This window comes from Colius striatus, chromosome 1 (assembly GCF_028858725.1).
Source record: "Colius striatus isolate bColStr4 chromosome 1, bColStr4.1.hap1, whole genome shotgun sequence".
In the NCBI taxonomy this organism is placed as follows: Eukaryota; Metazoa; Chordata; class Aves; order Coliiformes; family Coliidae; genus Colius; species Colius striatus.
Window position 1 is genome coordinate 181,318,753 of NC_084759.1, and position 24,870 is coordinate 181,343,622.

General features: G+C 41.1%; 1 protein-coding gene across 4 annotated transcripts in view; it reads left to right on the forward strand.

Moving 5' to 3' along the window:
• Positions 1–21,974, forward strand: part of ST7 (suppression of tumorigenicity 7) — a 147,521-nt gene extending 125,547 nt beyond the window's left edge. For 2 of the 4 annotated variants that reach the window (XM_062017722.1, XM_062017748.1), the window contains 4 exons: positions 7,736–7,886; positions 13,022–13,114; positions 15,742–15,881; positions 21,682–21,974. In XM_062017722.1, coding sequence (XP_061873706.1) covers positions 7,736–7,886; positions 13,022–13,114; positions 15,742–15,881; positions 21,682–21,777 — 480 coding nt within the window. In that variant the 3' untranslated portion in view covers positions 21,778–21,974. Of the gene's footprint in view, positions 1–7,735; positions 7,887–9,635; positions 10,500–13,021; positions 13,115–15,741; positions 15,882–21,681 lie in introns of those variants that run through there. The other 2 variants (XM_062017730.1, XM_062017740.1) reach the window with 2 other exon arrangements.
• Positions 21,975–24,870: the final 2,896 nt, after the last annotated feature.

Consider the following 24,870-nt stretch of genomic DNA (forward strand, 5'->3'; position numbering starts at 1 on the left):
TGACAAATTACGTAAAACATTTATGAAGTTCTCAGCAGAAACCTTGAAAGCAAGGAACTGCACAAGTGAAGGGAAGAAACATGGTTCGATATTTCTGGTTTGTCACAAAAGGAAATGTTACCATTTTTAGTGCAAATCATTAAAATCTAGAATTATCCAGCAATGAGCCTTTTAATGTGATAGGCATTTTCAAGACATTTAACTGGAGATAGCAGATTTTTGCTAATGAGATTCTGACTCAGAAGGAGTGCAGGGAACACACTCTGAACATGCTGAGAGGTGTTGCTGAGCTGGATTTAGCAAGAGAGGGAGACTGGGTCTCCTGTTATGACATGTTGAAGGTTTCTGTAGAACAACCATGGGATTCTTACAATTCTGCTGACTTTTCCCTAGGAGATTATGGCCATCTTGCAGTCCAGTGTTCCATAGTGATGTTGCAGAGGTCAGATAGACTTTTTACACTTTCTTTTGAATGTAATCTAAAGGTATAGGAACCCCTTAAGAAGAGGCAGTTGAAAAGTCTCAAATTTTCATCGTTACACAGAGGTGAGAAACCTGCGAAAACCCCAACCTTCCCCATAGAAACAAGTGTGCAAGCATGTTTCTGGGAGTCTTATGTGTGTATGTCTGTGGTAGTTTGAGCCTGGCTGGATGCCAGGTGCCCACCACACCGCTTTATCCCCCACCTCCTCAGCTAGCCAGGGAAGGGGAGAAAATAAGATGGGAGTCTCGTGGGTTGAGATAAAAGCAGTTTAATAAATAAGCAGCAAAGCCGCGCGCACAGGAAGCAAAGCAAAAGCAGATAAAGCTGTTACTCTGTACTTCCCATCAGCAGCGATGTCCGGCCACCTCCCGAGAAGCAGGGCTGCAGTACATGTAGCGGTTGCTTTGGGAAGGCCAGAAATGAATCTCGCCTCCCCTTCCTGCTCCTCTCCCCCAGTTTATATTACTGAGCTGACGTCATATGGTATGGAATATCTCCTTGGTCAGCCTGGGTCAGCTGTCCTGGCCATGGTCCCTCCCAAGATCATGCCCACCCACAGCTATTGGTGAAGGTGGGGGAAGGAATGCTGGAGGGACAGCCCTGATGCTGTGCAAGCGGTAGTCATAATATTGATATCAACAGTAAGCACAGCACTGCAGGAGCTGCTGTGGAAAATCACTACCATCCCAGACCCACTACAATGTCACTAAGATGTTGGCACCCACTTTCATTGATTCTAGACGACTACGTGTCACCTTGGCTTTTATTTTCTGTCTGAAATAAAAATTGCCTTTAATACAGACCTGATATGGCTCACAGCCTTTCTTCAGGCAACCACCCTTCCAGCAAATAACCTTCTTTTGACATAGGTCTCTTCTTCCATTTTTGAGTACATTTCAATGAGAATTTAATTCCCAGATAAGTCCATTAAGTTTCAGACATGGGTAATAAATTCACACAGGATTTGGAATACACAGGAGTGAAGGTGTGACACATGGAGGTACCAGAATTTGGTTTAAGTGAATGAAGGCAGTATGGATCTCAGTGAAGCCTGCCAGATCTCTCCAGGAAGCTGAGCAGCAGACCTGGTTGTGCTGTTTCTGTAAGTTGATCTGTGCAGGGTAAGGCCAGCTCAGATGTGTCAACTATGATCTTCTTCACTGCAGTGATTACGGAACCACTGTCAAACTGACCAACACTTCTTATTCTAAAGATATCTTACCTGTAAATAGGCTTCTGTGCTTGAAAGTGGCTTAATTTTTTAAGCTGTGCCAGAAGAATATCTGATAAAAGATATTAAATCTATCTACAGTTTGTCTTGTTTACATTACTGAAACAACTCGGCCACAGCAAATTGTAGCTTTATACTTTGGCAGAGGATGCTTAGGTAAAAAGACAGCACTTCACCGGGCAGAGTGTCTTAAAGACTGTTTCTAGTAAAAGAAAAACATAACCAGTAGCAGATTAAAGTCAGCAGTACAGCAGGAAAGAGAAACGAGAAAAGAGCTGTGAATTTCACTATTGAGAAGAATCACAACAAATTGTATCAATTGTTTCTGAAGATTTGTCTGATTTTTTTTTTTATTCAACTGTCTTTGTCTAAGGGGGATTCTATGGACTAGTGTCCTTTTGGTTTAGTGTAGCACCATAAACTGTGGAGCTTTGGTCACAAGAAAACTTGCTGACACTATCTGACAACATGCTGCTCAAAAATCTTAAAGAGATAAACAAAAAGGTTTTTATGACCACTGAAGCAGTTGGGGTATCACTGTAATTCCAAAAGGTTTTGTATGGACAAGAAGTGTCAGGGACAGGATGGAATTTGTGGAGTGGGTGGGGAAAAAAGTGTATGTATGTATACACACACATGACTTCATCAGTATTATTTATACGTTGTGTTTGGAGCTTCCCCACTCACATGAAATGCAACTGTCCCCAGCTAATGCTGACAAAGTACCACAGCTGTTTCTGCAACATTCCTCAATGGAATGGGGTGAAACACCCTTTCTGAACTGATTTGGAAGGCTCCATCCTTGCATTCAAACTCCTCCTGAAAAGCCTCCCCTCGTTTCTGTGATCTGTCAGACAGAAGCTGTCCTGTAATGTCAAAGGGAAGAGGAAACACATGATGATCTATATATCTAATTGTTAAAAATGAGTCAAGGGTGTGCTCTGCACATGGTTGCAGGGATTTGCTATGTAAACCAGGAGCTGAGTTCATTTGAGGAGAGTACCTGCTGAAGTTTACTGTGTTTGAAGCAGACAACTTAAATATTCCCATTACTTTAAGAAATATCAATTTTGTGTGTAAATAGTTGCTTTAAAGAATGTAACAAACTATTGATTTAAACACTTTTATCTGTTTTGTCTGTTTTCCATTCCATCGCTTCTCGCTTTTTCGAGGAGTTTTTTGGGGTTTTTTTTTGTTACAAGAACTGTGTCTGTCTGTGTGCTTGTGTGGTTTCTAGTAAGTTGTAGTTGCTAATAGAAACAAATAATGCAAACAAATTCATATACCAGATGGGAAATGAATCTGCTCTGCACACCCCATGATATTACAGAGAAACTATTCCAGACATGTTTCACAGAGTTTTTAACTGTTCATTGAGACAGTGATTTGATTTTGTAGCTCCAGCAAAAAGGCCAAACTTCTTAATTACCATCAATCCACTTGTAAGGTGACCTAAAAATGGCTTCTCTAGGCATGTGGAAACGAGTATTTTGGAACTCTTTTAAGCTTGTGCTGTTCGTCCTGCTGGGAGAAGGAGAGTTCCTGTTCAAACGACGTTAAATTCTCATATTCTGGCCTGGAGGGATGCTGTCACAGGTGCAGGAGTGACTATTGCCTATTTGTGGCCTGAGCTGTAATTTCAGAGGCAACTTGCATGGTTGAAGAAAACATGGAAACCTGCCTCAGATAGGTTGATTTATTTTAGAAAAGGGCACTGAAGTAGCTCATTAATGTGGAATGTTAAAAGCACTCCCAGCAAAGGAGAATCAGTAGCCAGAGTGCTCTCAATATTAGAAAATAAATAATGTGTATTCGATCAATTTGACTAAGAGAAATACGAACTCCACCATGTTGCCCTTCATGTGTACAAGGTTCACTGTCATCCTCCTTGTTAAAGGGATATTCCCATATGTCTACAGAATGGCTGTAGCTGAGCAATAACTGTTATGTAACAGTCCCAGAAGCTGTGGAAGCACAGGGAAAATACTGTTACCCTCTTGTCACTCCTGAAATACAAGGTTTTGACAGGAAGAAGTTTGGGGTAAGAAAAGAGAGAGACCAGAAAAGCAAAAAAAAGACAACAAAAAAAATCCAAGCCAAACCAATTCAGCAGAGAAATGATTGCACAACTTCAGTATTCATTCATTACTTGATTAGGACTAGGTCATTCTGGCTGAAGTTTTTTAGACTGTCTTTTCTGAACTGATTCCTTTTCTGAAGGAACATTATTACCACAGATAGTGGTGAGATGCTCTTTCCTGTTAAACTTCTTCATTCATTATTGAAAAGTAAATGCAGTTGGAGATATGCTGTGCCTGCCACCTCCATTTCCCCAGCAATGGCTAGCTCTCTGCTAAGGTTCTTATTTAGCCTGTTACTTGACTTTCCCTCTGAAGTAGAGCCACGCTGAAGTTCAAAGCCCTGCCAGGATGACAGAGGGCTCCCATCTTCCCCATGTAGTCTAAGTATTGAAAAGGTAGTAAAGTTTTATTCATTAAATTGTAATGGTCATGGTTGAATCTGAGAGAATGCCAGTGTATCAGGAGTTACAGTTAATAGGAAGTCTGTCAAGAGGTGTGGGTTGTTTTCTTGTAAAATCAGATGGAGTTCATTAGTGATAGGAACTGTAGTGGTACGGTAGCACCTTGTGTCCATGCGAGTCCTGTAACAACAAGGGCTGTGATCTGGACTGAGACCTTTGGAAATGTTAGCTATAAACAGTTAGATTCCCACCTTGAAGTCTTTGGTGGCTGAAAACTGTACCTGTTAGTGTAGTACTTTTGTTTAGGTGCAATACAGCCTCTTGGAAACTAGCGTCAGATTTCTTTAGCTGATTTTTTTATCCAGGAGCTGGAGATATTTGCTGCATGCAGAAGTTCATCGAGACTGTGACTCACACATGCAGGCAGCATGAGGGCTGCCGCTTATTAGTTAGTTTTTGAATAAAGATTTATTTCATTTAATTTCATTTGACTGGAATTTGTCAGCTTGTCCAATGCCAAATGTTTCAGGGGGACCGTGTTGTTTTCACAGAAAATCTGCTAGAAACCCAGCAGATTGCTGGGACTCAATCCCGCCTGTCAGGTATTTGGGTGCCAGTAGTCTTCAGATGCCATAAAAAGGGGCTGCCCTTGGCTAAGCCATCCCCAAGTAGATCCTGAACCCTATCAGCAAAACCTCCATGAACCCTCCAGGCTTTGAACTCTTCTTGAAAATGAAGTAGTGCACAAATAGGTATGATATTCTAGGATGTGAAGAACACCCTAATTTTCATGGACTGTCATATCTCTCCTTCCCTAATAATCAAGCCTTCCGTATTGCTAGGTACCTTTTTGGTACCAGTTACTCCTATTTAGAGAAGTGAAACAGATGGAGGCCTTCAAGTGCCCTCTCACAAAGCAGACTTGCCATATCTTTGATTAGCTCTGTTCTGTACTTGCAGAATTTGATCTTTACATTTCTGTAAGTGCCTGATGAGAACTGTACAGAGTGTTCCAGACGAAGTCTCTCTGCGACTGTGCACAATTAGCATTCCTTCTGTAAATGCCTCCAGAATACATTCATTTACAGTTTCTATGCCCAAAATGTGTGGCTGACCTTCATGCATAAAACAAAAACCATAATGAGGCCAAAATGAGAGTTGGCCCAGCTGTCAACTTTATGTGTGAATCTTCTTGAAAACCAGATTATGGACTTTTTGTTCAGGAGAATAGCTGTGAGGGAGGAGTGTTTCCCATTTTTTATCTGAGGAACTTTTAAAGATAATTTTTTCTTTCTGAAACTGAAAAAAATGCAGGCTGAAAAGTCAACACAACTGAGTGAGGACTGAGAATGATTTGCAAGTGTCGAGATAAATCCTTCCATCTGGTAGTTCCCCTTGATTTGGTTTTAGTTGCTGATAAGCAAGATATAAGAATCAAAATATCATTATTTCATCCCACTGTTCCTAGAAACATAGCTTCCTGGTTTGTCTTTTCCTACAAATAGTGGCATGGCTTTGGGTTTGGGTTTTTTCCTTTTATTGAAATATTTGATAATAATTGTCATTTACTTTTGTAAAAAATATGGGATAAGAGATGATTTAATCACTAAAACAGAAACCTGCAGCTCTTGCAGCTGTATTCGGTTCTGTGTATGAGGTATAATGTGTCTTTAAGAGTGGCACATTCATTAGGACAGTAAATAAGAATGGTTGCTCTATCTCTCTAAGCTTATCAGCTCCCACCCTCTTGTCAGCTCTTGATTCTCTTCTGTCTGTCACTCTTAATCCCCTGTCTTGCCTACTAAATTGCAGCATCCTCCATTAATCCACCTTTTCTGCAGCTCTCAGATTTTTCTGAAAGGCCTTAGTATTGAAGGAGGAGAAACTGAAATAGCAGTGGGAGTAATAAGTGTGATACCTGGATTTTCTCTATTACCTGTGTCAGAAACACACATGATTTCTCCTTCTTCTTTGAAGTATTTATCTGTCTCCCAGGGTTGACAGTTCTCTGCTTTGATCATGGTCTCTTCAAATCTTCTATGGTTCAGGCTTCTCTAGGATGCCCTCCATGACAACAATGTGCTATTTGTTCTCATTTCCCTCTGGACTTCCTCTTCCTTTCCATGAGACTGATTTTCAGTTCTCATTTATTTCTTATATCCTCTTTTCTGAACCAACTCATCCTGCTCCCAACTGAATGTCTAATGGGAGCTGTGGAAGGTTAACGCCACCCATGCCTCCTTTCACTTCTAATGTCAGATTGCCTTCTTGTGGATCCCTGCACTGGCTCGTGGACAGTCCTGCAGTCCTCCTCTTTCCAGACCAATATGTAGGCAGAGTGTGAAATGGAGAGGCTGCACACTCACTTGCCAGTCATTGACTGTAACTTTCCTTTCTGAACCTTGTGCTTGACAGTCTGCTACCTGACTCACCTCCTGTTATTTGTGTTAGATAGTCTGATTGGGTGAACATTTGCTCTTGGGCACCCTGGAAGAGAGTGAGTTTCCCTGTGCTATTGGAGAGCAGTCAGCACACTGCTGGGAAATGTTACAGTTTGCAGGGGAGAAATGGCAAACAGGAGTTGACTTGGCAGCCTGTGATTACCGTCTGTCTTTCCTTTCCCTGCAGAGCATGCCAATAAGGGATGAATCTTTCCCCTCTGCTCTTATCTTTACCCTCCACTAACTGGAATGTAGTAACACCAGTGATGAGATTATGTCTGCTGAAATGGTAGTGGTCTGGTTCATGAGCTGGGGAAGCAGGAAAAATCACCTGCTTCAACAATGTCCAGGACCTCTGTCTTCTGCTGTGGCACAAACCTTCTGTGTGTTTCATCCGCTTGTGTTACGGGGAATCCAGTAACGGGGAAAATTGCTTGTGGGTTTATTCAGTGGTGCTTTTCATTTCTGTAACATTTGCAGTAGTTATTCCCAGTAGCAAGCTTGGACACTCAATAGGATGTTCTTTTTTTTTTTTCCCCCCTGGAAATAATTTATTACATTTTTTATGTTTTGTGAGGTTTCTTTACTTTGTAACTTGTTGGTAGCTACTTAGGTGGCTGCCAACCTTGCATGTTCATAGACCTAGCAATTAATTGATGACTGCAGTAAAGCAACCTGTGTGCAAGCTCTGAGCACTGTGTGTTTCCTTATAGAAAGACTGTGGGCATCAAACTGCTTAACATCTTCATTATAAACACATTTAATTAAAAAGCTCTGGCAATTAGATTCTCTTTTCTGCTTTGAGCCCTTTTTCCATCTCCTTTGTAAGAGAGACATCTCATTTCTAAATTCTCTGTAGTCCCCCTACTACAGCTGAAGAGCAGAACATTAACCATCTGTCAGCATTATCTTAGTCTTTGGGAATAATTAAATAATTGTCTTCAAGTGCAGTTGGTGCTGTTACACATTTGATGAAACACTTAGAAGGGAAAGGACTTGAGGGAAATAGACCTTTCAGTGTGCGTTTTAGAACTGCAGGCAGCTTTTTGTGGTTTTTATTACCTCTGAAATAATTGTGCTCTGCTTTTTTATTGCAGTACCTTCTAGAAATGAAAAGCTTAATTCTGCCCCCTGAACATATTCTGAAGAGAGGGGACAGTGAAGCAATAGCATATGCTTTCTTTCATCTTCAACACTGGAAAAGAGTAGAGGGGGCATTGAATCTCTTACACTGTACATGGGAAGGCAGTAAGTAATCATCTTTCTTACAAAGGAGCTAATCAAATATTTTTATTGAATGTCACCAAAAAAATAACAGCTTTACGTGAAGTACAGCGTGTGGGAATTTTGGAGGTCAGTTATGTCCTCACCAGCACTGAAATATTTGAAATTCAAACTGCAAATACAAACTTTATTTAATGAGAAAAAGGATTCTAAAGTCCTGAACTGCACTCTCTGTATAATGCAGAACAAAGTTTCCCATTTTCTTTGAGACACGTTTTCTTAGTCATGGAGAAGGGGATAATAATTTACTTTCCACATTCCAAAACAGATTTGTTCGTTGTTGTTTTAATGAATGGTTTCAAACTGAAAGAGGGTAGATCTGGACTGGGCATAATGAAGACATTTTTTACAGTAAGAGTGTTGAGACACTGCAACAGGTTTCCGAGAGAAGTTGTGAACACTCCATTACTGGAGGTGTTGAAGGCCAGGCTGGATGGGGCTTTGGGCAGCCTGGGCTAGCAGAAGGTGTCCCTGCCCATGGCAGAAGGGGTGGAACTAGATGATCTTTAAAGCTCTCTTTCAACCCAAACCATTCTGTGATTCTGTGAATGCTTTGGTATCAGGAAATTATGAGGGTGCCTAATGGGCAGATAAATATTAAGGTGTAATATAAATCAATACAGTGTTTAATGACTTTTTTGTCATTGACAAACTGGAGTGAATCCAGTGGAGAATTGCTATGATACATAGAGGACTGGAACGTGTGATGTAGGAAAAGACGCTGAGGAAACTGGTTCTATGCAACTTGGGAGAGACTTCTGATAGGTGAAGAGGGATCCAGCTGCCATCTTCTACCACCCAACAGAAACATGATACAGGAGACAGAGTAAGAATCTTCCCAGAGACAAGCCAAAAGGCAATACACACAAGTGGAAACGAGAAATTTCATCTAGACACAAGAAAAATATTTTCAGAATGAGAGTAGTGATGCACTGGAGCAGGTTGCTGAGAGGTTGTGGGATCTCCATCCCCTGAGATACTCAGAGCTCAGGTGGACTTAGCCCTGACAAACCAGACCTAACTTTGAAGATTATGAGTAGGATGCTTTGAGTAGGAGGCTGAAGTACATGACTTTCAAAGGTCACATACTAACCTTCTAACCTGCCTTGGAGACATTTTTTCTCAGGTTTCAGAGAATTAAAAGGTTCTATATATAGTCAGCCTTTGTGGGCAGATTTTTCTTTATGTAATCAAGTTCCCCTTTTCTGTTCTGCTTTATTCTCTTCTCTTTCAGCCTCTGTGTATGTTATTATAACACTATTTTTCCTGCTTTCTCCGTTTGCTGTTCTCATTTAGCTTTGTTAGATGATAATTCCTACAATTGCACTTAATGCCTCCATTGTACTGCCTCAGTCGCTGTTTGAAATGGCCTGAACTTGCATAATTTGCAGCGTAGGCACCCTGAGGAAGCTTTATTTCTAGGTGTACAGAACAGCTTGCGCAGTAATCCATTCATTGTCACCTGGGGTTTGCTCTGCTGCATTGTTCTGTGTCCTCTGTGCTTGCTATTTTCCTGTCATTTCTCCCAGTGTATTATTTCTTCTGGCATAGCTTCCTTCCCAGTGGCTTGTTTTCAGCGATTTGCTGAAAACAGTAGTAGTGTTCCTCTTCCAAAATGCCTACAGAAGTCCTTTAGCCCAAGGCTCGTTATCCCATTGTTACAGATCAGTATTTTGCAGGGAATCCTGAATAGAACTTTTTTTGCTTTGCCAGGCTGGGAAGTCCCTAAGGAGCTGTTTAGAAGGACCAGCTTTTGGCACAGAAGGCTAGCTGCCCTGCAGTCCTCCTGCCAGTTTGGAAATCTAGTCATCTTTGCCCGAAGGCAGTGTAGAGCATTCCCATCTAATCACATCAACTGATTCCTCTCCTTATTACGTCCACAGCAATCTGAATATGTACTTTATTAGCTAATATTTGTGTAGTAACATGCAAAGATGTAAATGAGAATTGTTGCATAAACTCTAAAGAAAAATCCATAATTCCTTTTGCACAGTGCTTTGAGAGATTAACAGTGCACCAATCCTTAAGAATTTTGTTTAGATTTTGCCCTCACATAAAGACTCCCATGAGTTTTAATGGTTTCACGTGTATCTAGTCCAATATTCATAGCTTCTTGTCCATATCTTAATCTGGGTATTTTTTATGGATGTAGTGAACTATGTATGTCACTCATGTCCTTTATTTGCAAAAGGTTTTCTTGGCTCTCTGCACAATTGTAAGTTAAAACCAGTGGAAACATGCTAGAGAAACTGAATTTAATTAAATACTGGTTCTAACCAACAGTCTACATACAGTATATGGTCACAGAATCACGGAATGGTAGGGGTTGGAAGGGACCTCTAGAGATCATCCAGTCCAACCCTCCTGCAGGTTCACTTTGATCAGGTTGCACCTGATCAAACCCAGGTGGGTTTGAAAACCTCCAGAGAGCTCCACAGCCTCCCTGGGCAGCCAGTGCTAAGGGCTCCCTCACTTGAACAGGAAAGAAGTTTTTCCTCATGTTCAAGTGGAACTTCCTGTGTTCCAGCTTGTGCCTGTTACTCCTTGTCCTGTCACTGGGCTCCACAGAAAAAAGGCGAGCCCCATCCTCTGGACTCCCACGCTTTAGGTATTTATAAGCATTGATAATTGGTCAGTTGCCCTCACTTTTGTTTCTAGATGTTCATGTACTTGCCATGTCTTTTAAAGTTTGCCATTCTGGCAGTGTGCTTACATAACCACAAGTCTCACTGTAGTAGCTTGTATGTAGGAATTTAATGCCTACATATATATACTATTCAGCTCTGTCCTTGCAGGAATTGGGCAGAATTAATTACATTAAGTCAGTCACTTGGGTACATTTTGAATGAGTCTGGGGAGAAAAAAAGTCACTCATAACTAAGGCAGCTTCTAACAAAATTTATGCAGAAATGTCCTTATGATATTTTAAACTCCAAAATTCTCACTGATTGTGTTTCCTAAATTGTATTCAACAATTGATAAAAATGGGTTTATAAAAATAATGATCATCATTGAACTGGAATGTTGGTTGTTTCCTGCTCTTTGTTCAATCAGTCAAAGTACAGTTTTATTCTTAGTACAACTAAAAAAGCCCAAGTGACACCATGTGAAATGTTGGTCTGGGTTTGGGCCAGGTGCTCTCTGCAGAACATCTGGTTTCAAGTGTAACCAGATTTCAAAAGAGTCTGAGGTGCTTGTTCATCACTGTTGATTTCTAAACTCATGTCACGTTTCCTATTGCTTGCACAAGGAAGAAAAAATACTGGGTTCTCCAGTGCTGTGGTAGCTTTCATGATGAGCATACGGTTGAATGGCAAACTGCCTCTGTGTGTGCTACCTGGTCCGGTTAATGAAATATAGGATCGGATAATGTTGTAAGAGTGAAGCAGAGAAGTCCTACATAAGCACAAACCAATATAGATGAAGCAGAACACTTTCATCTGTGGCTGATAACATAGCTAAATAAATGGTTTAGCTGTAAATATTCCATAATTTGGTCTCATGTCAAAGCTGTCAGTTTAAATTCAGCAAAATCTATTCAAACTTTTTTCATTTGTTGCATAGAAACAACATCTTTACCATCCCTTTTTATTTTTATTAGAATCTTTATACTACTGTGAATTAGGGTAAGGCAGAACAGACTTGATTGTGTGCTTAAATACTGAGGCAAATGGGAAGGAAAACCTTGCATTACTGATTTTGAAATAATAAGCATTGAGCATCCCTCACACAGTTTTTTGTCCAGAGACTCAAGTTTGTTGCATGTGAAGATCCCACAAGGCTTGGATTATTGTATTATATTATATTGATTATTGTATCTGTACTTGGCTTTTTGGGGTGCTTATGGAGAATCGGGGGTTTAATATTGGAAGAGTGCTACAGCCCAGCTTGGTTTCCAGTCTTGGAGGATTTCCACCTTCTTTACTGTTGCTTTAAACATAGCAATACGAGTAAGTGCACTCATATGACTGCACAAAAAATACAGCTAACATTGTTCTAAATGAAACTGAAAATATTGGGGTATTCTGTATTTTAAACAAATTCCTCAGTTGCCTCGTGAACAAAAGATAATGGAGTGTTATCATGTGGTGGTGGGCTCTGCTTAACATCTAAAATGTACAGTGCTTCTAGGACATCTGCTGAGGAAAATATTGCTTCAGTGACTGATGATCATAGGAGCAGTGAGAATAACATGTTGATGACATTTTAACAGTGAGGATAATATATAGGATAATGGAAAAGGATGCCTTGATTGCAAAGCTGTAATTCAGTCAAGTATTCTGATGTTACCATAAACCACACTCAGATGGCCTATGACATCATGGCCATCCAGACTGAGTAATCCATTTCCCTCCCTCTCTGTTATTATTTTCAATTTTAAAAATGCAGAAGATTAAGTATTATTTAATCCATGACCTGAAGATTTGTATTGGAAACCTGACTTGATCTGCTGCATTTAAAAAGAATGCATGCGAGCAACCTGGTTTTAATAATTCAGTATTAATCTTTGATTGCCAAATACAAAATGAAAACATGACTTTTGGAAAACTAGTTCTCTGGGCTTCAGTCATGAGTGTTACCTGGTTTGCTCGAGTGTGGCGGGGAAAAAGACAATGGTGTACTTTTCCCCTGAAAAACTTGTACTATGCTTGATGCACAGAGATTGGCATCAACACGCAATCACAAGCTTGGCTGGTCATTTTTGTAGGCTGTACCTCTTACATCAGATACACTTTTTTCTCCTGAAATTTAAAGCTTCTACAGCCTGAAAGTCTAAGGCAAAGTGTGTAAATGGAATTGTACAGTGGGCTCTGGTCATGCCCACATTTTTGTATGCACTTGTAACGTGGTCTCTCTTGACTCTCGTGAGCCTTCTCCCAAGAACAAAAATAAACAGGATTAAAAGAATGAATTACAGGATTAAAAGCTAAGTGTGGATTTCTCTTTTGGCATTTAATTAAGCAATTTATATGCTGTTTGCCACCAACTCTGTTATGTTTTACCTGTGTCTGTTTTTTCAGAACTGTAAATATGGTTAAGTATGTCCGGTGACTGCCACACTCACAGTAACTTTGTACATGGTGTTGTTTTCTTTTCAGCTTTCAGAATGATCCCCTATCCACTGGAAAAAGGACATCTTTTCTACCCTTATCCCATTTGTACAGAAACTGCAGATAGAGAACTACTACCATGTACGTTCACCTTTTCTCTTCTTACCATGGACATCAAAGAATTGTTTACCTGGCTCGTGCAGCACTGATCCCACTGACGCCTTTGAAATGGAATGCACGGGGTTAGAATTGTCAGGTTGACAGTCTCTGGAGCTCCTGTGGTGGTTTAAGAGGCAGTTCCTAGCCATAGTTCATAACAATTAGCTATCTTTATTGTTGCTGGCAGAGTAGGGACAGGGAGAGAGGCTACCGCGGAGATATAAATCAGTTAGATCTTGCTATTCTCTCTTGCCAAGACACCAAAAAAAAATGTCTGATCTTTCATCTAGGGTAACATCAAACTAAAAGCACGATGACACAGCCTTGTTAGTCTTTTGTAGACACACTAGGTTACTTAAATTCCACAGCAAGATCAAACCTGCTTGAGGACAGCTGGATGATTAACACAGCTGTTACTCTGACACTTTCTTTAATAGCAAGAAATGGTTTTCTTCATGTAATGGTCCGTATGCTATTATGAACAGATGGAATTACCTCAGTCACTTGTTATATATGTTTATGGCAGAGATTAGCAAAGTGCCAACAGTGCTCCCTGTGCTCTGCAAGATAGAGACATTAAGACAGATCCAGCCTTCAAGAAGCAACATTACAGTCCAAACTTATGAGACTTGCTACAGTGCATGCAGTGAGGCACAAGAATGCAAAGGAAGAGCCAAAGCAGCCTGTCTTGCAAACAGTTAATGCTTCATTCACACAGGTTTTTTCACAGTGGGACTTTGTGTGAGCACAAGTGGAGCACACACAAATGCAGAGGGGTTTGCAGGGTCAGGGCAGAGGAGGCAAATACAAGTTGATCCAAGGAAGGAGAGTCTTCTCTCACCTTCTCTATCCTGAAGAAGGAATAAAAAGAAATCTGTTCTCAAAAAAAGTAAAACAGCCTGTTTCTGCTCTGAAGGGCTGGTTTGGAGGGCATTTGCACTCTGTAGTGTTTCCTTCAGAACCTCTCAGGTTTGGCACTTTTCATAAGCCTATGTGAGTAAACATTAGGTGAGAATACTACAGCAAAAACCCACTCATTGTGTCTCTCCTTCACGGTACATTCTTACTGATATTACACAGAAATCTTTGGCAACTGGCAATATCTCTCCACCCCATTATAATCACCCTAATTATAGCAACACCTCTTAGAGCCCTCAGCTTGCTTTACTCAGAGGGTTGCTGAGCTGGGGAGGGTGGAGTGTCAGGAGATTTAGGAATGACAAAGTCATGCAGAATACCTCAATGTTCTCTTTTTAGATGCAAAACTAATTGTTCTTGTCAAACTTCTGAAGTAATGGACTCTTCAACAGCATATGCAGACAGTCTTGTTCTCTTCTGGCAGTTGTGGGAAGTCTCTTGAGTTTGAGTGGGAAAAGATTTAACATACCATGACAGACAGGTCGGTTAAAGGGGTTTTGCGTACCTGTCCACACCCTTTAATTGTATGCTTTTTAAAGGAGAGTCAGCTGGGATTGTATCAGAACACTTAAGATCTCCTAGGCTATGTGAATTAAATGTATCCATCACAAAACTTTTGTCATGACTGGGTAACAGAACAGCAAGTTTGAGCCTGTTTCAAAAACAAGTGCAAATAAACCAAGCTCAAGAGATCTTAGACTTATAAAGTCCATGATCAGGTATTTCCCTGTTTCTTAATTTAAGTCTCTGAGAAGTTGCAAATTACACGTGCTTTTCTTTTTAAACACAGTGAATTAGCAGACCCCAAAACACTATCCATATTTTTGTTCAGAATGTTTTAACTTAAAGTTAGGAATTCCTGCTGTTGGTTTTGTAAACCACTCCACTTAGGATGAGTACAGTTAAAAATATTGTCCTGCCATGGTGCTGGGTTACCCTGTGCTTATGTTGTCTGCGGGTACGATGAGATGTGAGCTGGTCAACGAAGCGAAGAAAGCAGGAAAAATGGAAGAGTAGAGTTTTGTGTATATGAATAGCCATAGGATTTGAGTATATGGGAAGCCTTGAGGTTGGTCCTAGAAGAGAAAAATTATTTCATAGTTTGTATTCATCATGACTGTAGCTCCAAACTATGGGCTGAGTGAAGCAGGCAAAAGTCTACCAGTTCTTTCACCAGCCCAGCCAAATTTTCACCTTGGATCTGAGCCACTGTAAAAGTTTAATATATATTCTTCTAGTAAAACAATTAGTTGATTGATAAATAGTTTTGTCAGCCTTTCAAGACCCGCCTGGACATGTTCCTATGCGACCTGATCTAGGTGACCCTGCTTCTGCAGGGGGGTTGGACTAGATGGCCTCTAAAGGTCCCTTCCAACCCTACTATTCTGTGATTCTATGGGTTTAGTTGTTGCACTGCTGCGTTATGGTTAGTGCTGACACAAGGAAGGCAAAAGTAATGTGTGTGTAGGACCAGAATAAGCCAGACATGGGATCTTTAGATGAGAATTATTTGGCAGTGAAATGATTGACACAATAATAATGTTGGCCTTAGATGTTTCTGACCTTCTCTGTATTTCTTCCTTCAAAAGCACCTTTGAATGTCTTAAACTTTGTAAGTATGTTGGTTTGGTTTTGATTGAGTTTTTTTACACGTAATGCATTCTCCTTTCCATCTTTGTGTTTTTCTACAGCATTTCATGAAGTTTCAGTTTACCCCAAGAAAGAGCTTCCCTTCTTCATCCTCTTCACTGCTGGACTATGTTCCTTCACAGCCATGCTCGCCCTCCTGACACATCAATTCCCAGAGCTTATGGGGGTCTTTGCAAAAGCTGTGAGTATTACCTGCTGCTGCTCTCTTCTGGTAAATAAAGGCACAGGTATAGGAAGAGCTGAGCTAAGTACTGCTGGTGTAAAGTCACTGGTATAAATAAAACATCAAGAGATGTCTGAGCAGGGGGACATTTGAACAACCTTTAAGGGAGATAATCAGTAAAACACACTACTGTCTGTCTTCTCTGGTTTATATGCTTCTTTTGTTAGGCTAAATCTCTTGTGATTTTGTGACAAAAGGCTTGGTTGGAGAAGGGAATATCTGTGTTTTCATATATAATCCAATGAAATAAACTGATAGTGTTTTGAAAAACCCCTTAATTTTGTGTAGAACCATAATGATGGTGCTGTGCTTTCCAGTGTGGTAGAAACTCTTTATAAGAACAGAAATGTTAACCAGGGTAAATTTCTGTGTTCTTTCCCCAAACTGCCGTGAAGCCAGCAGTCTCAATATTTCCTTCATAACTTTGCTTAACTACACCCAGGGAAGTCTCTGCTAATTCTGCTTTTTTAATCCACTGAGGATTAATAATAAATCTTGGAGGGGGAGTGGCCATGAATTATGCAAGACACTTTGTTTTTTTCTTTGCAAAACCAAGAACATCACTGCTTTAGTTTGCTAGGGTATGAAGAATCCCCTTACAGAAAAGTTCTAGGATAATAAAAAACCTGTCTCCTTCTCCGAGAAATATTGACTATCCTCTGTTGTAATATATTTTCTCAAATGTGTCTGTATCTCATGTAGGCCTTGTGTTTTCAAGATAGCTTCCTGGCCTTGCTTTTTATGTCTTTTGGTGCTTTTGATTTGAGGGGAGTGTAAGGAGCAATATGGAGGAGGTGAGACTGAAAGGCTTTCTTGGCCAATTCCAGATTGTAAGTACTTTCTCAAACTCCTTTGCAAATGGCAAGACCCCCTTTGCAGGTGAGTCAGGTCTTCTACCACCCAGGCTTGTGAGTGAGAGAGGTTTGGTACAGCAGCAGTTCTTGCTTCAAGAATTTTCTTTCATTACAGAAAACAAGATTAGCTGTAGCAAAAGAGACCACTTTTGTCAGCCAAAAGTGGTGAAGCATACCTGAAATATTGTTACTTTCTCCTTTGTTTCTTGAGTGCATTATGTAGGCATTTCTTGGAAAATCAGTGTGTAAGTCGGGCAGATGATCTTAAGCTTCTCTATACAACCTTTTTCTTACTTTTTTTCCTTAAGTCATTGAAATGCATAACCCTTGTTTGGAGGTTCTTTCAGTGTAATCTGCAGCTTGTTGTCAGAGTTAATGACCCCAAATCAGTCCCCGTTGGCCTTGTTCCTGTGCTTAAACAAAGATGTCTCACGCTGGCAGCGTGATGAGATTTTGTACTTGATGCTCCTGCTGGAGGCAGTGAGCTACTGGAACTGGAGAAAAGTGGTAGCATGTTTTCTACCTGAAAACTCACCTGGCTTTGGTTGCTGTGCACAGTCAAACAGAGATACCAGAAGTTAACACTGGTGGTGTAACACTAGTAACATTTACTGTGTTTCTCCATGATTTGGAGCTGGGAGGTTCCAAAGCCATTTAGGGAGCAGAGTCAGACCAGGAGGATCTGTTTCCCTGATGTGTAAGTGCAGCTGCCATTGGTGTTAATAGAATAGATACGCCAAGACTCGGTATTAATTTCTGCATATTGGAGCAGGTTCTGCATATTGGAGCTCCTAGTTAGTGAAATAAGCACAGACAAGTAGAGTGGAAATGTGGGCTGTTACGTGCATAAAGTTGCAAGATTACTTGAGATCTCTAAACCTGTGTGGATGCAGTTAGTATGTCAGTTAACACGTACAGTGACTTGGGTTAGCTGTAGCTTAATCTTAATAAACCACTACATGCAGCAGTCAGGTTTTTGTTGTACGTGGGAAGGGCAGAACCTAAGCCTGTGACATACATTTAGTAGCTCCTACAAAGGCTTTGATTCAGAAAGTTCATTTTGTTGTCTCCTCTGGAAAAAATAGCCCAAGTGTATGAGATTGAAGGAAAATCATGGCAGACATCTCCTTGAAATGCAGCTGTATCAGAACAGAACAGAAGAGGTTGGCCAGCTCTGGCTCTTCTCTTTCAGTTTCAGGGAAGAGTGTTTAACAAATAAGTAATTTCACAAATAGCTAAAAGATGAATCTGCTGACTGTTGCTGTTGTTATATGCACAGAATTACCTCTTCCTGTATGGTTGGTAGTCATTGTGATGTGGTATGTTGCATTGTTAAACTGTGCACATAAGCTTTGAATTTAATAGGTCAAAATGATTCCTTCTCTTACCCCTGCCAATCCCAAAAGTGTTGCACAGGTGTAATGTTGCCATCATGGCCCAGGCTTGTGTTACTGCAAGGTGCTATTTAGCATGTCACAAAAACTGAACAGGTTAGCTTGGCCATTTTTGGAACTGGCTTTGACCTGTCTTCCAGTTTACATCTTTTCCATAGCCCATTAACCCAGACACTGGGTTCTTCAAGGCAGAAAAGGACCTTGAGTGCTGAGGACCTGTTCCACCCGTGAGACTGCCAAAGGTGGCCTGTGCCACCTTGCCATTCCCTTCAGGCAGCCTGTGTTCCCTCCCTGGATGCAGAAGGCAAAGGTATTTTAAAGCTGCTTTCCTCTTCCAAGAGTTTCAGCATAGGATAGAATTCACCAAACTCCATCAATGTACCCATGGTTTAGAGCCAGAACCTGCTGCTACCAGTTCAGCAGCAAGCTGAGATAACACTCAGCTGCATCCAGACTGTTCTCTAGTGTTGGACCTGGCAGTGAGCTTGACTCTTCCCATAAAGCAATTGAAAGGATGCAATTCTTTTTTGCTTGTTTTGTCAGACTGAATGTAAGTAGCTCTAAAACTGACAGCAGATCTCATTAGCATTTTCAGTCAACCAGGGAGAAGCATGTTCCTAGCTTGCAGTTTTAATTTTTGCTTGGCTTTCTAACAAAAAGTCAATCTATAAATACAAGCAGAACAAATTTCTGATTGCATGGCATGGATAGAAGTGTCAGCACAGTGTTGGTGCTATTGAATTTCCTTCATTGTCATGCAGAAATAGAACATTATCTGGGAAATCATGAAAAGTAGGTCAGTTCAGGTCCCTTTATAACACAACAGCAATAAGAATGGATCTTAAATAAAATTGAGAGTTTCATTAACAGGGGGTCACTCTGTATTTCAAGTCAATGGTTGTGTCTGAAAGTGTAGTGCCTAGTTTTTTTTTTTTTTAAGTGAGTGAAGCTTCTAATTTTTCTCTGAATGGATTCCTTTGTTTGCCTGAGATCACCATCATCACCTGTTTCAGTATTTCTTGTGTGATGGATGAGACATCAGTTCAGCAAGCAGCTCTGCCCAGGGAGATATTTCATCTGCTTGGACCTCTGCAGATGCTGAGGCAGGGAACCCATAGCACAGGGACTGAGCTGTAAATGCATAACACCAGCCACACAGTGGAAAAGTATGAGAAGATCCCTTTACATATCTGCTTTAATCACTATTTAATCACTACCTTGTGCTATTCACAAGGTGCTGCCAGCAAGCTGCTTTGTGCCAGTTTGAAAGTTTGCCAGATTGATACTTCACTTTTAAAATACAAAATATTAACAGCAAACGTTCTACGGGTCTCCCATCACCAATTCTGCTGCCCTGAATTCTTACTCTACTGCTGGTGCTGTTTTTTCTGCTCCATGTGGAAAAAACCCCAGTCAGTGTCAAAAGGAAATGCAAAAAACCCACACAACCCATATAAGGCAGACTGAGCCCTCCTGGGGGCTACCATGGGGCAAGCAAGCTGGATAGGCATCTAGGAATGGTGTCTGAGGACAGGAGCAGCAGGAGCTTTCCAAGGGCTGGCTAACCCCAGCACAGATGTTGTTTACATGGAACTTGTACAAGAGAGTAGGTGGCATCTTGAACCTCGTACTCTCAGCAAAGGTTTTGCTTGGATTTCAGCAAAGCCAGGCTTTGATATCCATTAATTGAAACGTATTTTGTAGACCAACTAACTTTCCAGTTGAAGAAAAATTTTGGCTTGTTTTAAGCCACAGATACTTTGCTGGGTTTGTTAGAGGATACAGTCAGCTACTTCAGCAGCAAAATTCCTATGAATTGCAATAAAACTTACTGTCAGGCAAATTCTTATTTCATTGATTTAACAAGTATGTAGTTTGCACTGATTACAAAGCGGAGTACAAATCCAAGTAGATGGGATGTTGCACGCTTACCACATAGCTGAAATACTACTCAAGAGCAGAAAATATCCTCTGGTGAGCCTGTTGCTTTTGGCAAAATTAAAAGGAAATATTTCTTTAAACAGTTCACAGCTTAACCAGAGGGAATGCTTCTACCTTAACCAGAGGGAATGCTTGACCTTCAGCACTACCAACTGAAATACTCGTTCAGCTCCAGTTAGAGGAAGTTTTTTCTTCATCTTGTGCTTATGACAACATCTCTTTACCACTGACAATGTTACCTGGTTGTCCCCTGATGCACAAGTTGTCCGTGATGTTGTGTCTGCATTGTATGCAAATGAGCCCAAGAGGAAAAAAAGAATTAGAGTGCTTATTATTGTTGTTAAGATGCATAAGCATGGTAAACATCACACCTTTTTACAGTTAAACTCTGCACAGAGCCCATTTTGGTAAACAATGAAACTGTTGTCTTGCTTGCGACCATGGAATGGTTATAATCTCTGCCTCTTTGGATATTGACGTTTTTAAGTGCTTTAAATACATTTGCCACATATAGCTGTGTTTCAGCAGCATACAGACCTGCAGCAGTCTTTGAAATTGCATATTTTGTGCTTAACTTTAGGTACTTAGGAGGAGCCTAAGTTAGAGACCAGTAAAGAAAAGTACAAAAACCCTACAAAACAGACTTCATCTGCACATCCATGCAGTAACTGGAGTTGGTATGTTTTGTGCTGACTGCAGAGTGGTAACTGAAACACAAACCTCTAGCAGCTCTTTGATGATCAGTTCCAAGCAGAACTGTTTATTTTTAGCAACGTTGCATCAGCCTAAATGCTTAGAAGCCACAGGGTTCACAGTCCCTAGGTGGCTGACTTTGTGTAGTACTGGACTCTCATACACATACAGGGCCCCAGCAGAGCTGTGTGTAATGGCTACAGTTGAGTTGCAATTAATGTAATGCCCAGTTAATATGTATTTCCCCTGAGTTTTAAGCTGGCAGTGGTGGGGTTGTTTTTCCTGTGATAAAATAGGCTTTATTCACTTGATTTTTGTCACATAATGTCTGTCCTAACAATATGTTGAAATCTCTTTTAACACTTCCAACTGTGTTCTGTAACAGAAGGAGGATGTTAAGGTAAATCACAGTGAGTGATGCCTCATTGTGTTCAGATCTATAGATAACCGGAACCATTTTAATCCTGAATCTAAAGACATGCTTTTTGTCTCTGAGGGGGTGCTCTGGCAGATTCTGGCCCGGCTATCATGAAAGAAACTCTCCTTCTCTTCAGTAGGTTTTGGTTTGAGCATTTTGTGGCTTCAGCGTGAGCCTGAATCTAGGATGTGAGGTGTGTGAAAACTTTTGTACTTCATCACTTTGATCTTCTTAAAAATGGAGCTCTTGCTTTCTTGACTGCAAAATCCAAAAATCTGTGTCTGTGCAAGGCTCAGAATTTGGCAGAAAGTCTTTCTATGTGAATGGTATCAGTTCTGTCATGCTGGAGGCTTCTACAGAGGAAGGCGGCAGGAGTTTCTTGTCCTGTTGCACAGCTTTCTCTTGAGGTGTATTGTCTCTTGGATTTTGATCTGAATGTGTGTCTGGTTTCTTTGCAGTTTCTCAGCACCCTCTTTGCCCCTTTGAATTTTGTGATGGAAAAAGTAGAAAGTATTCTGCCCTCCAGCCTGTGGCACCAGCTGACGAGGATCTGAGGGAGCACACCCACTGACTGACTGCCATGACATCTTCTGTGCCAACTTTTTGTTGACCACAAGAAAGCATGATAAAAAAGGGAAGCAGTTCTAAGACTTAAAAACTCTTCATGGATTGTCTGTTCTCATATAAAACCCGTTTTGTTGTACAAAATACATTGATGTTAGGTTCTATTATATTTTGCCTTCAGAAAAGAAAAACTTAAAAATAAACTTTTGTGTATTGCAGCATCGCTGTCTTTTGGCTGCTTCTTCAAAGCTGAGATGGTACTTTGTGTTCTTAAACATGTGTGGTGTATCTGTTTCACCAAAGCTAGGACTTGGCTTTCCTTTCAGTTGATGAAAAAAACACAAATAACTTTACAATTAGGCAACAGTACCATGACTTCTTCTTACAGAGTTCAATTAGGGTGAAGCCCTCACTGCTACTGACAGTCTAGACGAGGCTTCTAGACAGTGGAAGCTCTTGCTTGAAGCAGCCTTTGGATCTCTAGGCACTTTGACTGGCACACAGGGCTTCTGATCCCCATCCCTGCACAGAGTTCACTTGCATTCTCAGGTGAATTTTCAAGAAGCCTGTGTACCTGACAGATTTTCTTCACCCCACTCTGTGCTTTGTTCTCTGGCTACAGAGCAAAGCATCAGTAACAGGAAGACAGCTGTAGCTGTAGTGAGGGATCGCCGCATCCATGCTTGCACGTATTTCTTGCCGAGCTTTTATTGCATTGTTAGTATTTTTCAAGTACTAAAAAGCAACTACTTTTTCCTCTACAGATTAAACGTCAGCATCATGAACTGTTGCTTGAGACCAGAAGCTAACTAGCAAAAGTGGTGTGACTTCATACACACTTAATAGAGGGGTTGGTGTTTCATCGTTCGTTCTTACCTGTGGAAATATGGCCTCTTGCTTTCAGAGGCTTAGACAAAGCATTCGCTTACCACTTAGCCAGTGTAGGTGGAAGCTTCCCACAGGCACCTCTGCTAATGCACAACGCCAGCTCTGAGCTAGAGATTTTAATCTGGAAGTGAGTAGTCCTGGCTATCAGGAATGGAAGGCTCTTCCTTACAGGTGTCTCAAGGATTATTTACTTATTTTCCCCAATTCCTCTCCTAGAGAAGGAAGCATAAACCCATTGCAGCAGGTCAAAAACGCCACTTTGCCAGTTCAGCTTTGCTGTTCTAAAAATGCCAAGCAGCTCGAGGGACTGTGTTCACCAGCAGGTAAGTTTGTTTATCAGTGAGGAAAAGAGGGAGCAAAGACAAAGCTCCCATTATTGGATTTAGTGTAAAAAGAAAGTGTTTCTGAACAGCAGATGTGCTACATTATTTTTTTGCCCTCTTGATCACAAACACACTGGTCTCTGTAGAAGATTTTTGTCTGAGTGAGCAATGGCTTTGCATTAAGGCAAAAGCTGCTGTGCCATGAGGGAACGAGACAGCCCCACACCAGGAGAAACCATCTGTGTGAACAAGACCTGAGGGAGGACATGGAAGCTCAGACCCCAGGGCTAACTGTGGACACTAGCAAGGTATGTCACTGTTGTGGAGTTCCATACAGGTTCATCTCTGGCCGCTATTCCTGCAGAACAGTTCACTGTGATGTTGGAAGTGATCTGGCTGACATTTTATGTGGGATGTGGTGGTAAGATGAGAGGCATTGGATTGCTAGTGGACAGCATGTGGAAGGGTGAAAAGAGCCAATGTTTGTGCTCTCAGCTTTGCATCTGAATTGCTTTGATGGCCACCTTTGCAGTATTGCTCCTGTGCTTCTTCAGCTGCAAAACCAGGGGTAAGTATAACCACTCCTTGGCCTCACAACAGGGCTGTCAGAATTAAGATTGGTGAAAATTGGCAGGATTAGGCATAGTCAACTCTTGTTGACCTGTGCTCTTTGTATCTCTTGATCCCAGACACCTCCAAAACCTACTCTGTGTTTCAAAAGAACAAATTGCTGTCATTAGCAGTCCTAAAAGGTAAATGCGTTTACCTATCGGTGTAATTCTAGTTATATACCAATGTGTTTGTCAGCAGCTAAGGTAGGAGTTTGGCCTTCTGTTAGGAGAAGAGACAATGTGAACTATGATTTGTGTGAGAATTACTATCTATCTGTAATAGTCTGATTTTTAAAAAGAATGCTTAACTCCTGGAGGAATCAGATTCTTCCCTTGAACTATAGGGAACTCAAAAATAACTGTATGCAATTCTACCTCTATTTCTAGTATTCCTCTCCCTTATAAGCAGGAATGAACCATGGCTTTCATCTAGAAAATATCTCTTTAGTTTTAATTCTGGGCATCTGGGAGACTTAGGCAAGTCAGACAAAAGGATTTTCTTTTTTATTGGGCAGAGTTTGTTGCTGTAGGCTTTTCTACCTCTGACGTTTCCTGTGAAGTTCAGCATGGCTTAGATCAAAAGGCAAACATGGCCTGTGATTATAATGATGGAAAGCCTCTGGCTTAGTACAGAGATGAGCCTTCTGGAAATCTGCTTCAGATAATAACTCACCCCAATGTTCAGTTTGCAGATTTGGGGGGGAGGGAGGGCTTTTAAACTCCAAATGTTAACAGTTCATGTTTTTTTCTTTAAAGACAATCTAATTCAATTTAGATGCACACTATATCCTGCACAGTACACAAAAGGACACCCCCCCACCCCAGGGCTGTTGGTAAGTCAAGGTGGCCACCTGCCCTCCCACCAGGTGATTTGCAGCTACTCCAAAGCAAGGGTCTCTCTTGGAGAGTCCTGCACCCTGGGGAATGCCATGGTTTTCTCTGGTTGTTGGTTGGTTGCTGTGGTTCGGTGTGAACACGGAGTCTGATTTTTCAGTGACATAGCATAGAAGTTCTTACTCCAGTAGAAAGGAGGAAAAGTATGAGTTTTCCTGTGTTGCAGAAGCTGCACATCCCACAGAAGCTGCACCCTTCACACCCCCTCTTTCACACCTAGTGTGGCTGTCATGGCACAGAGGGCTTGAAAACCTCAGTGGCTCTAGTTAGGGCAAGTGTGAAAGGTAGCCCCTGGCCCTGTGAGGCACCTGGCTTCCTGCAGGGCTCCTGCCCAGTTCCCACTATCCAGGGAATAAAGGCACCCTTG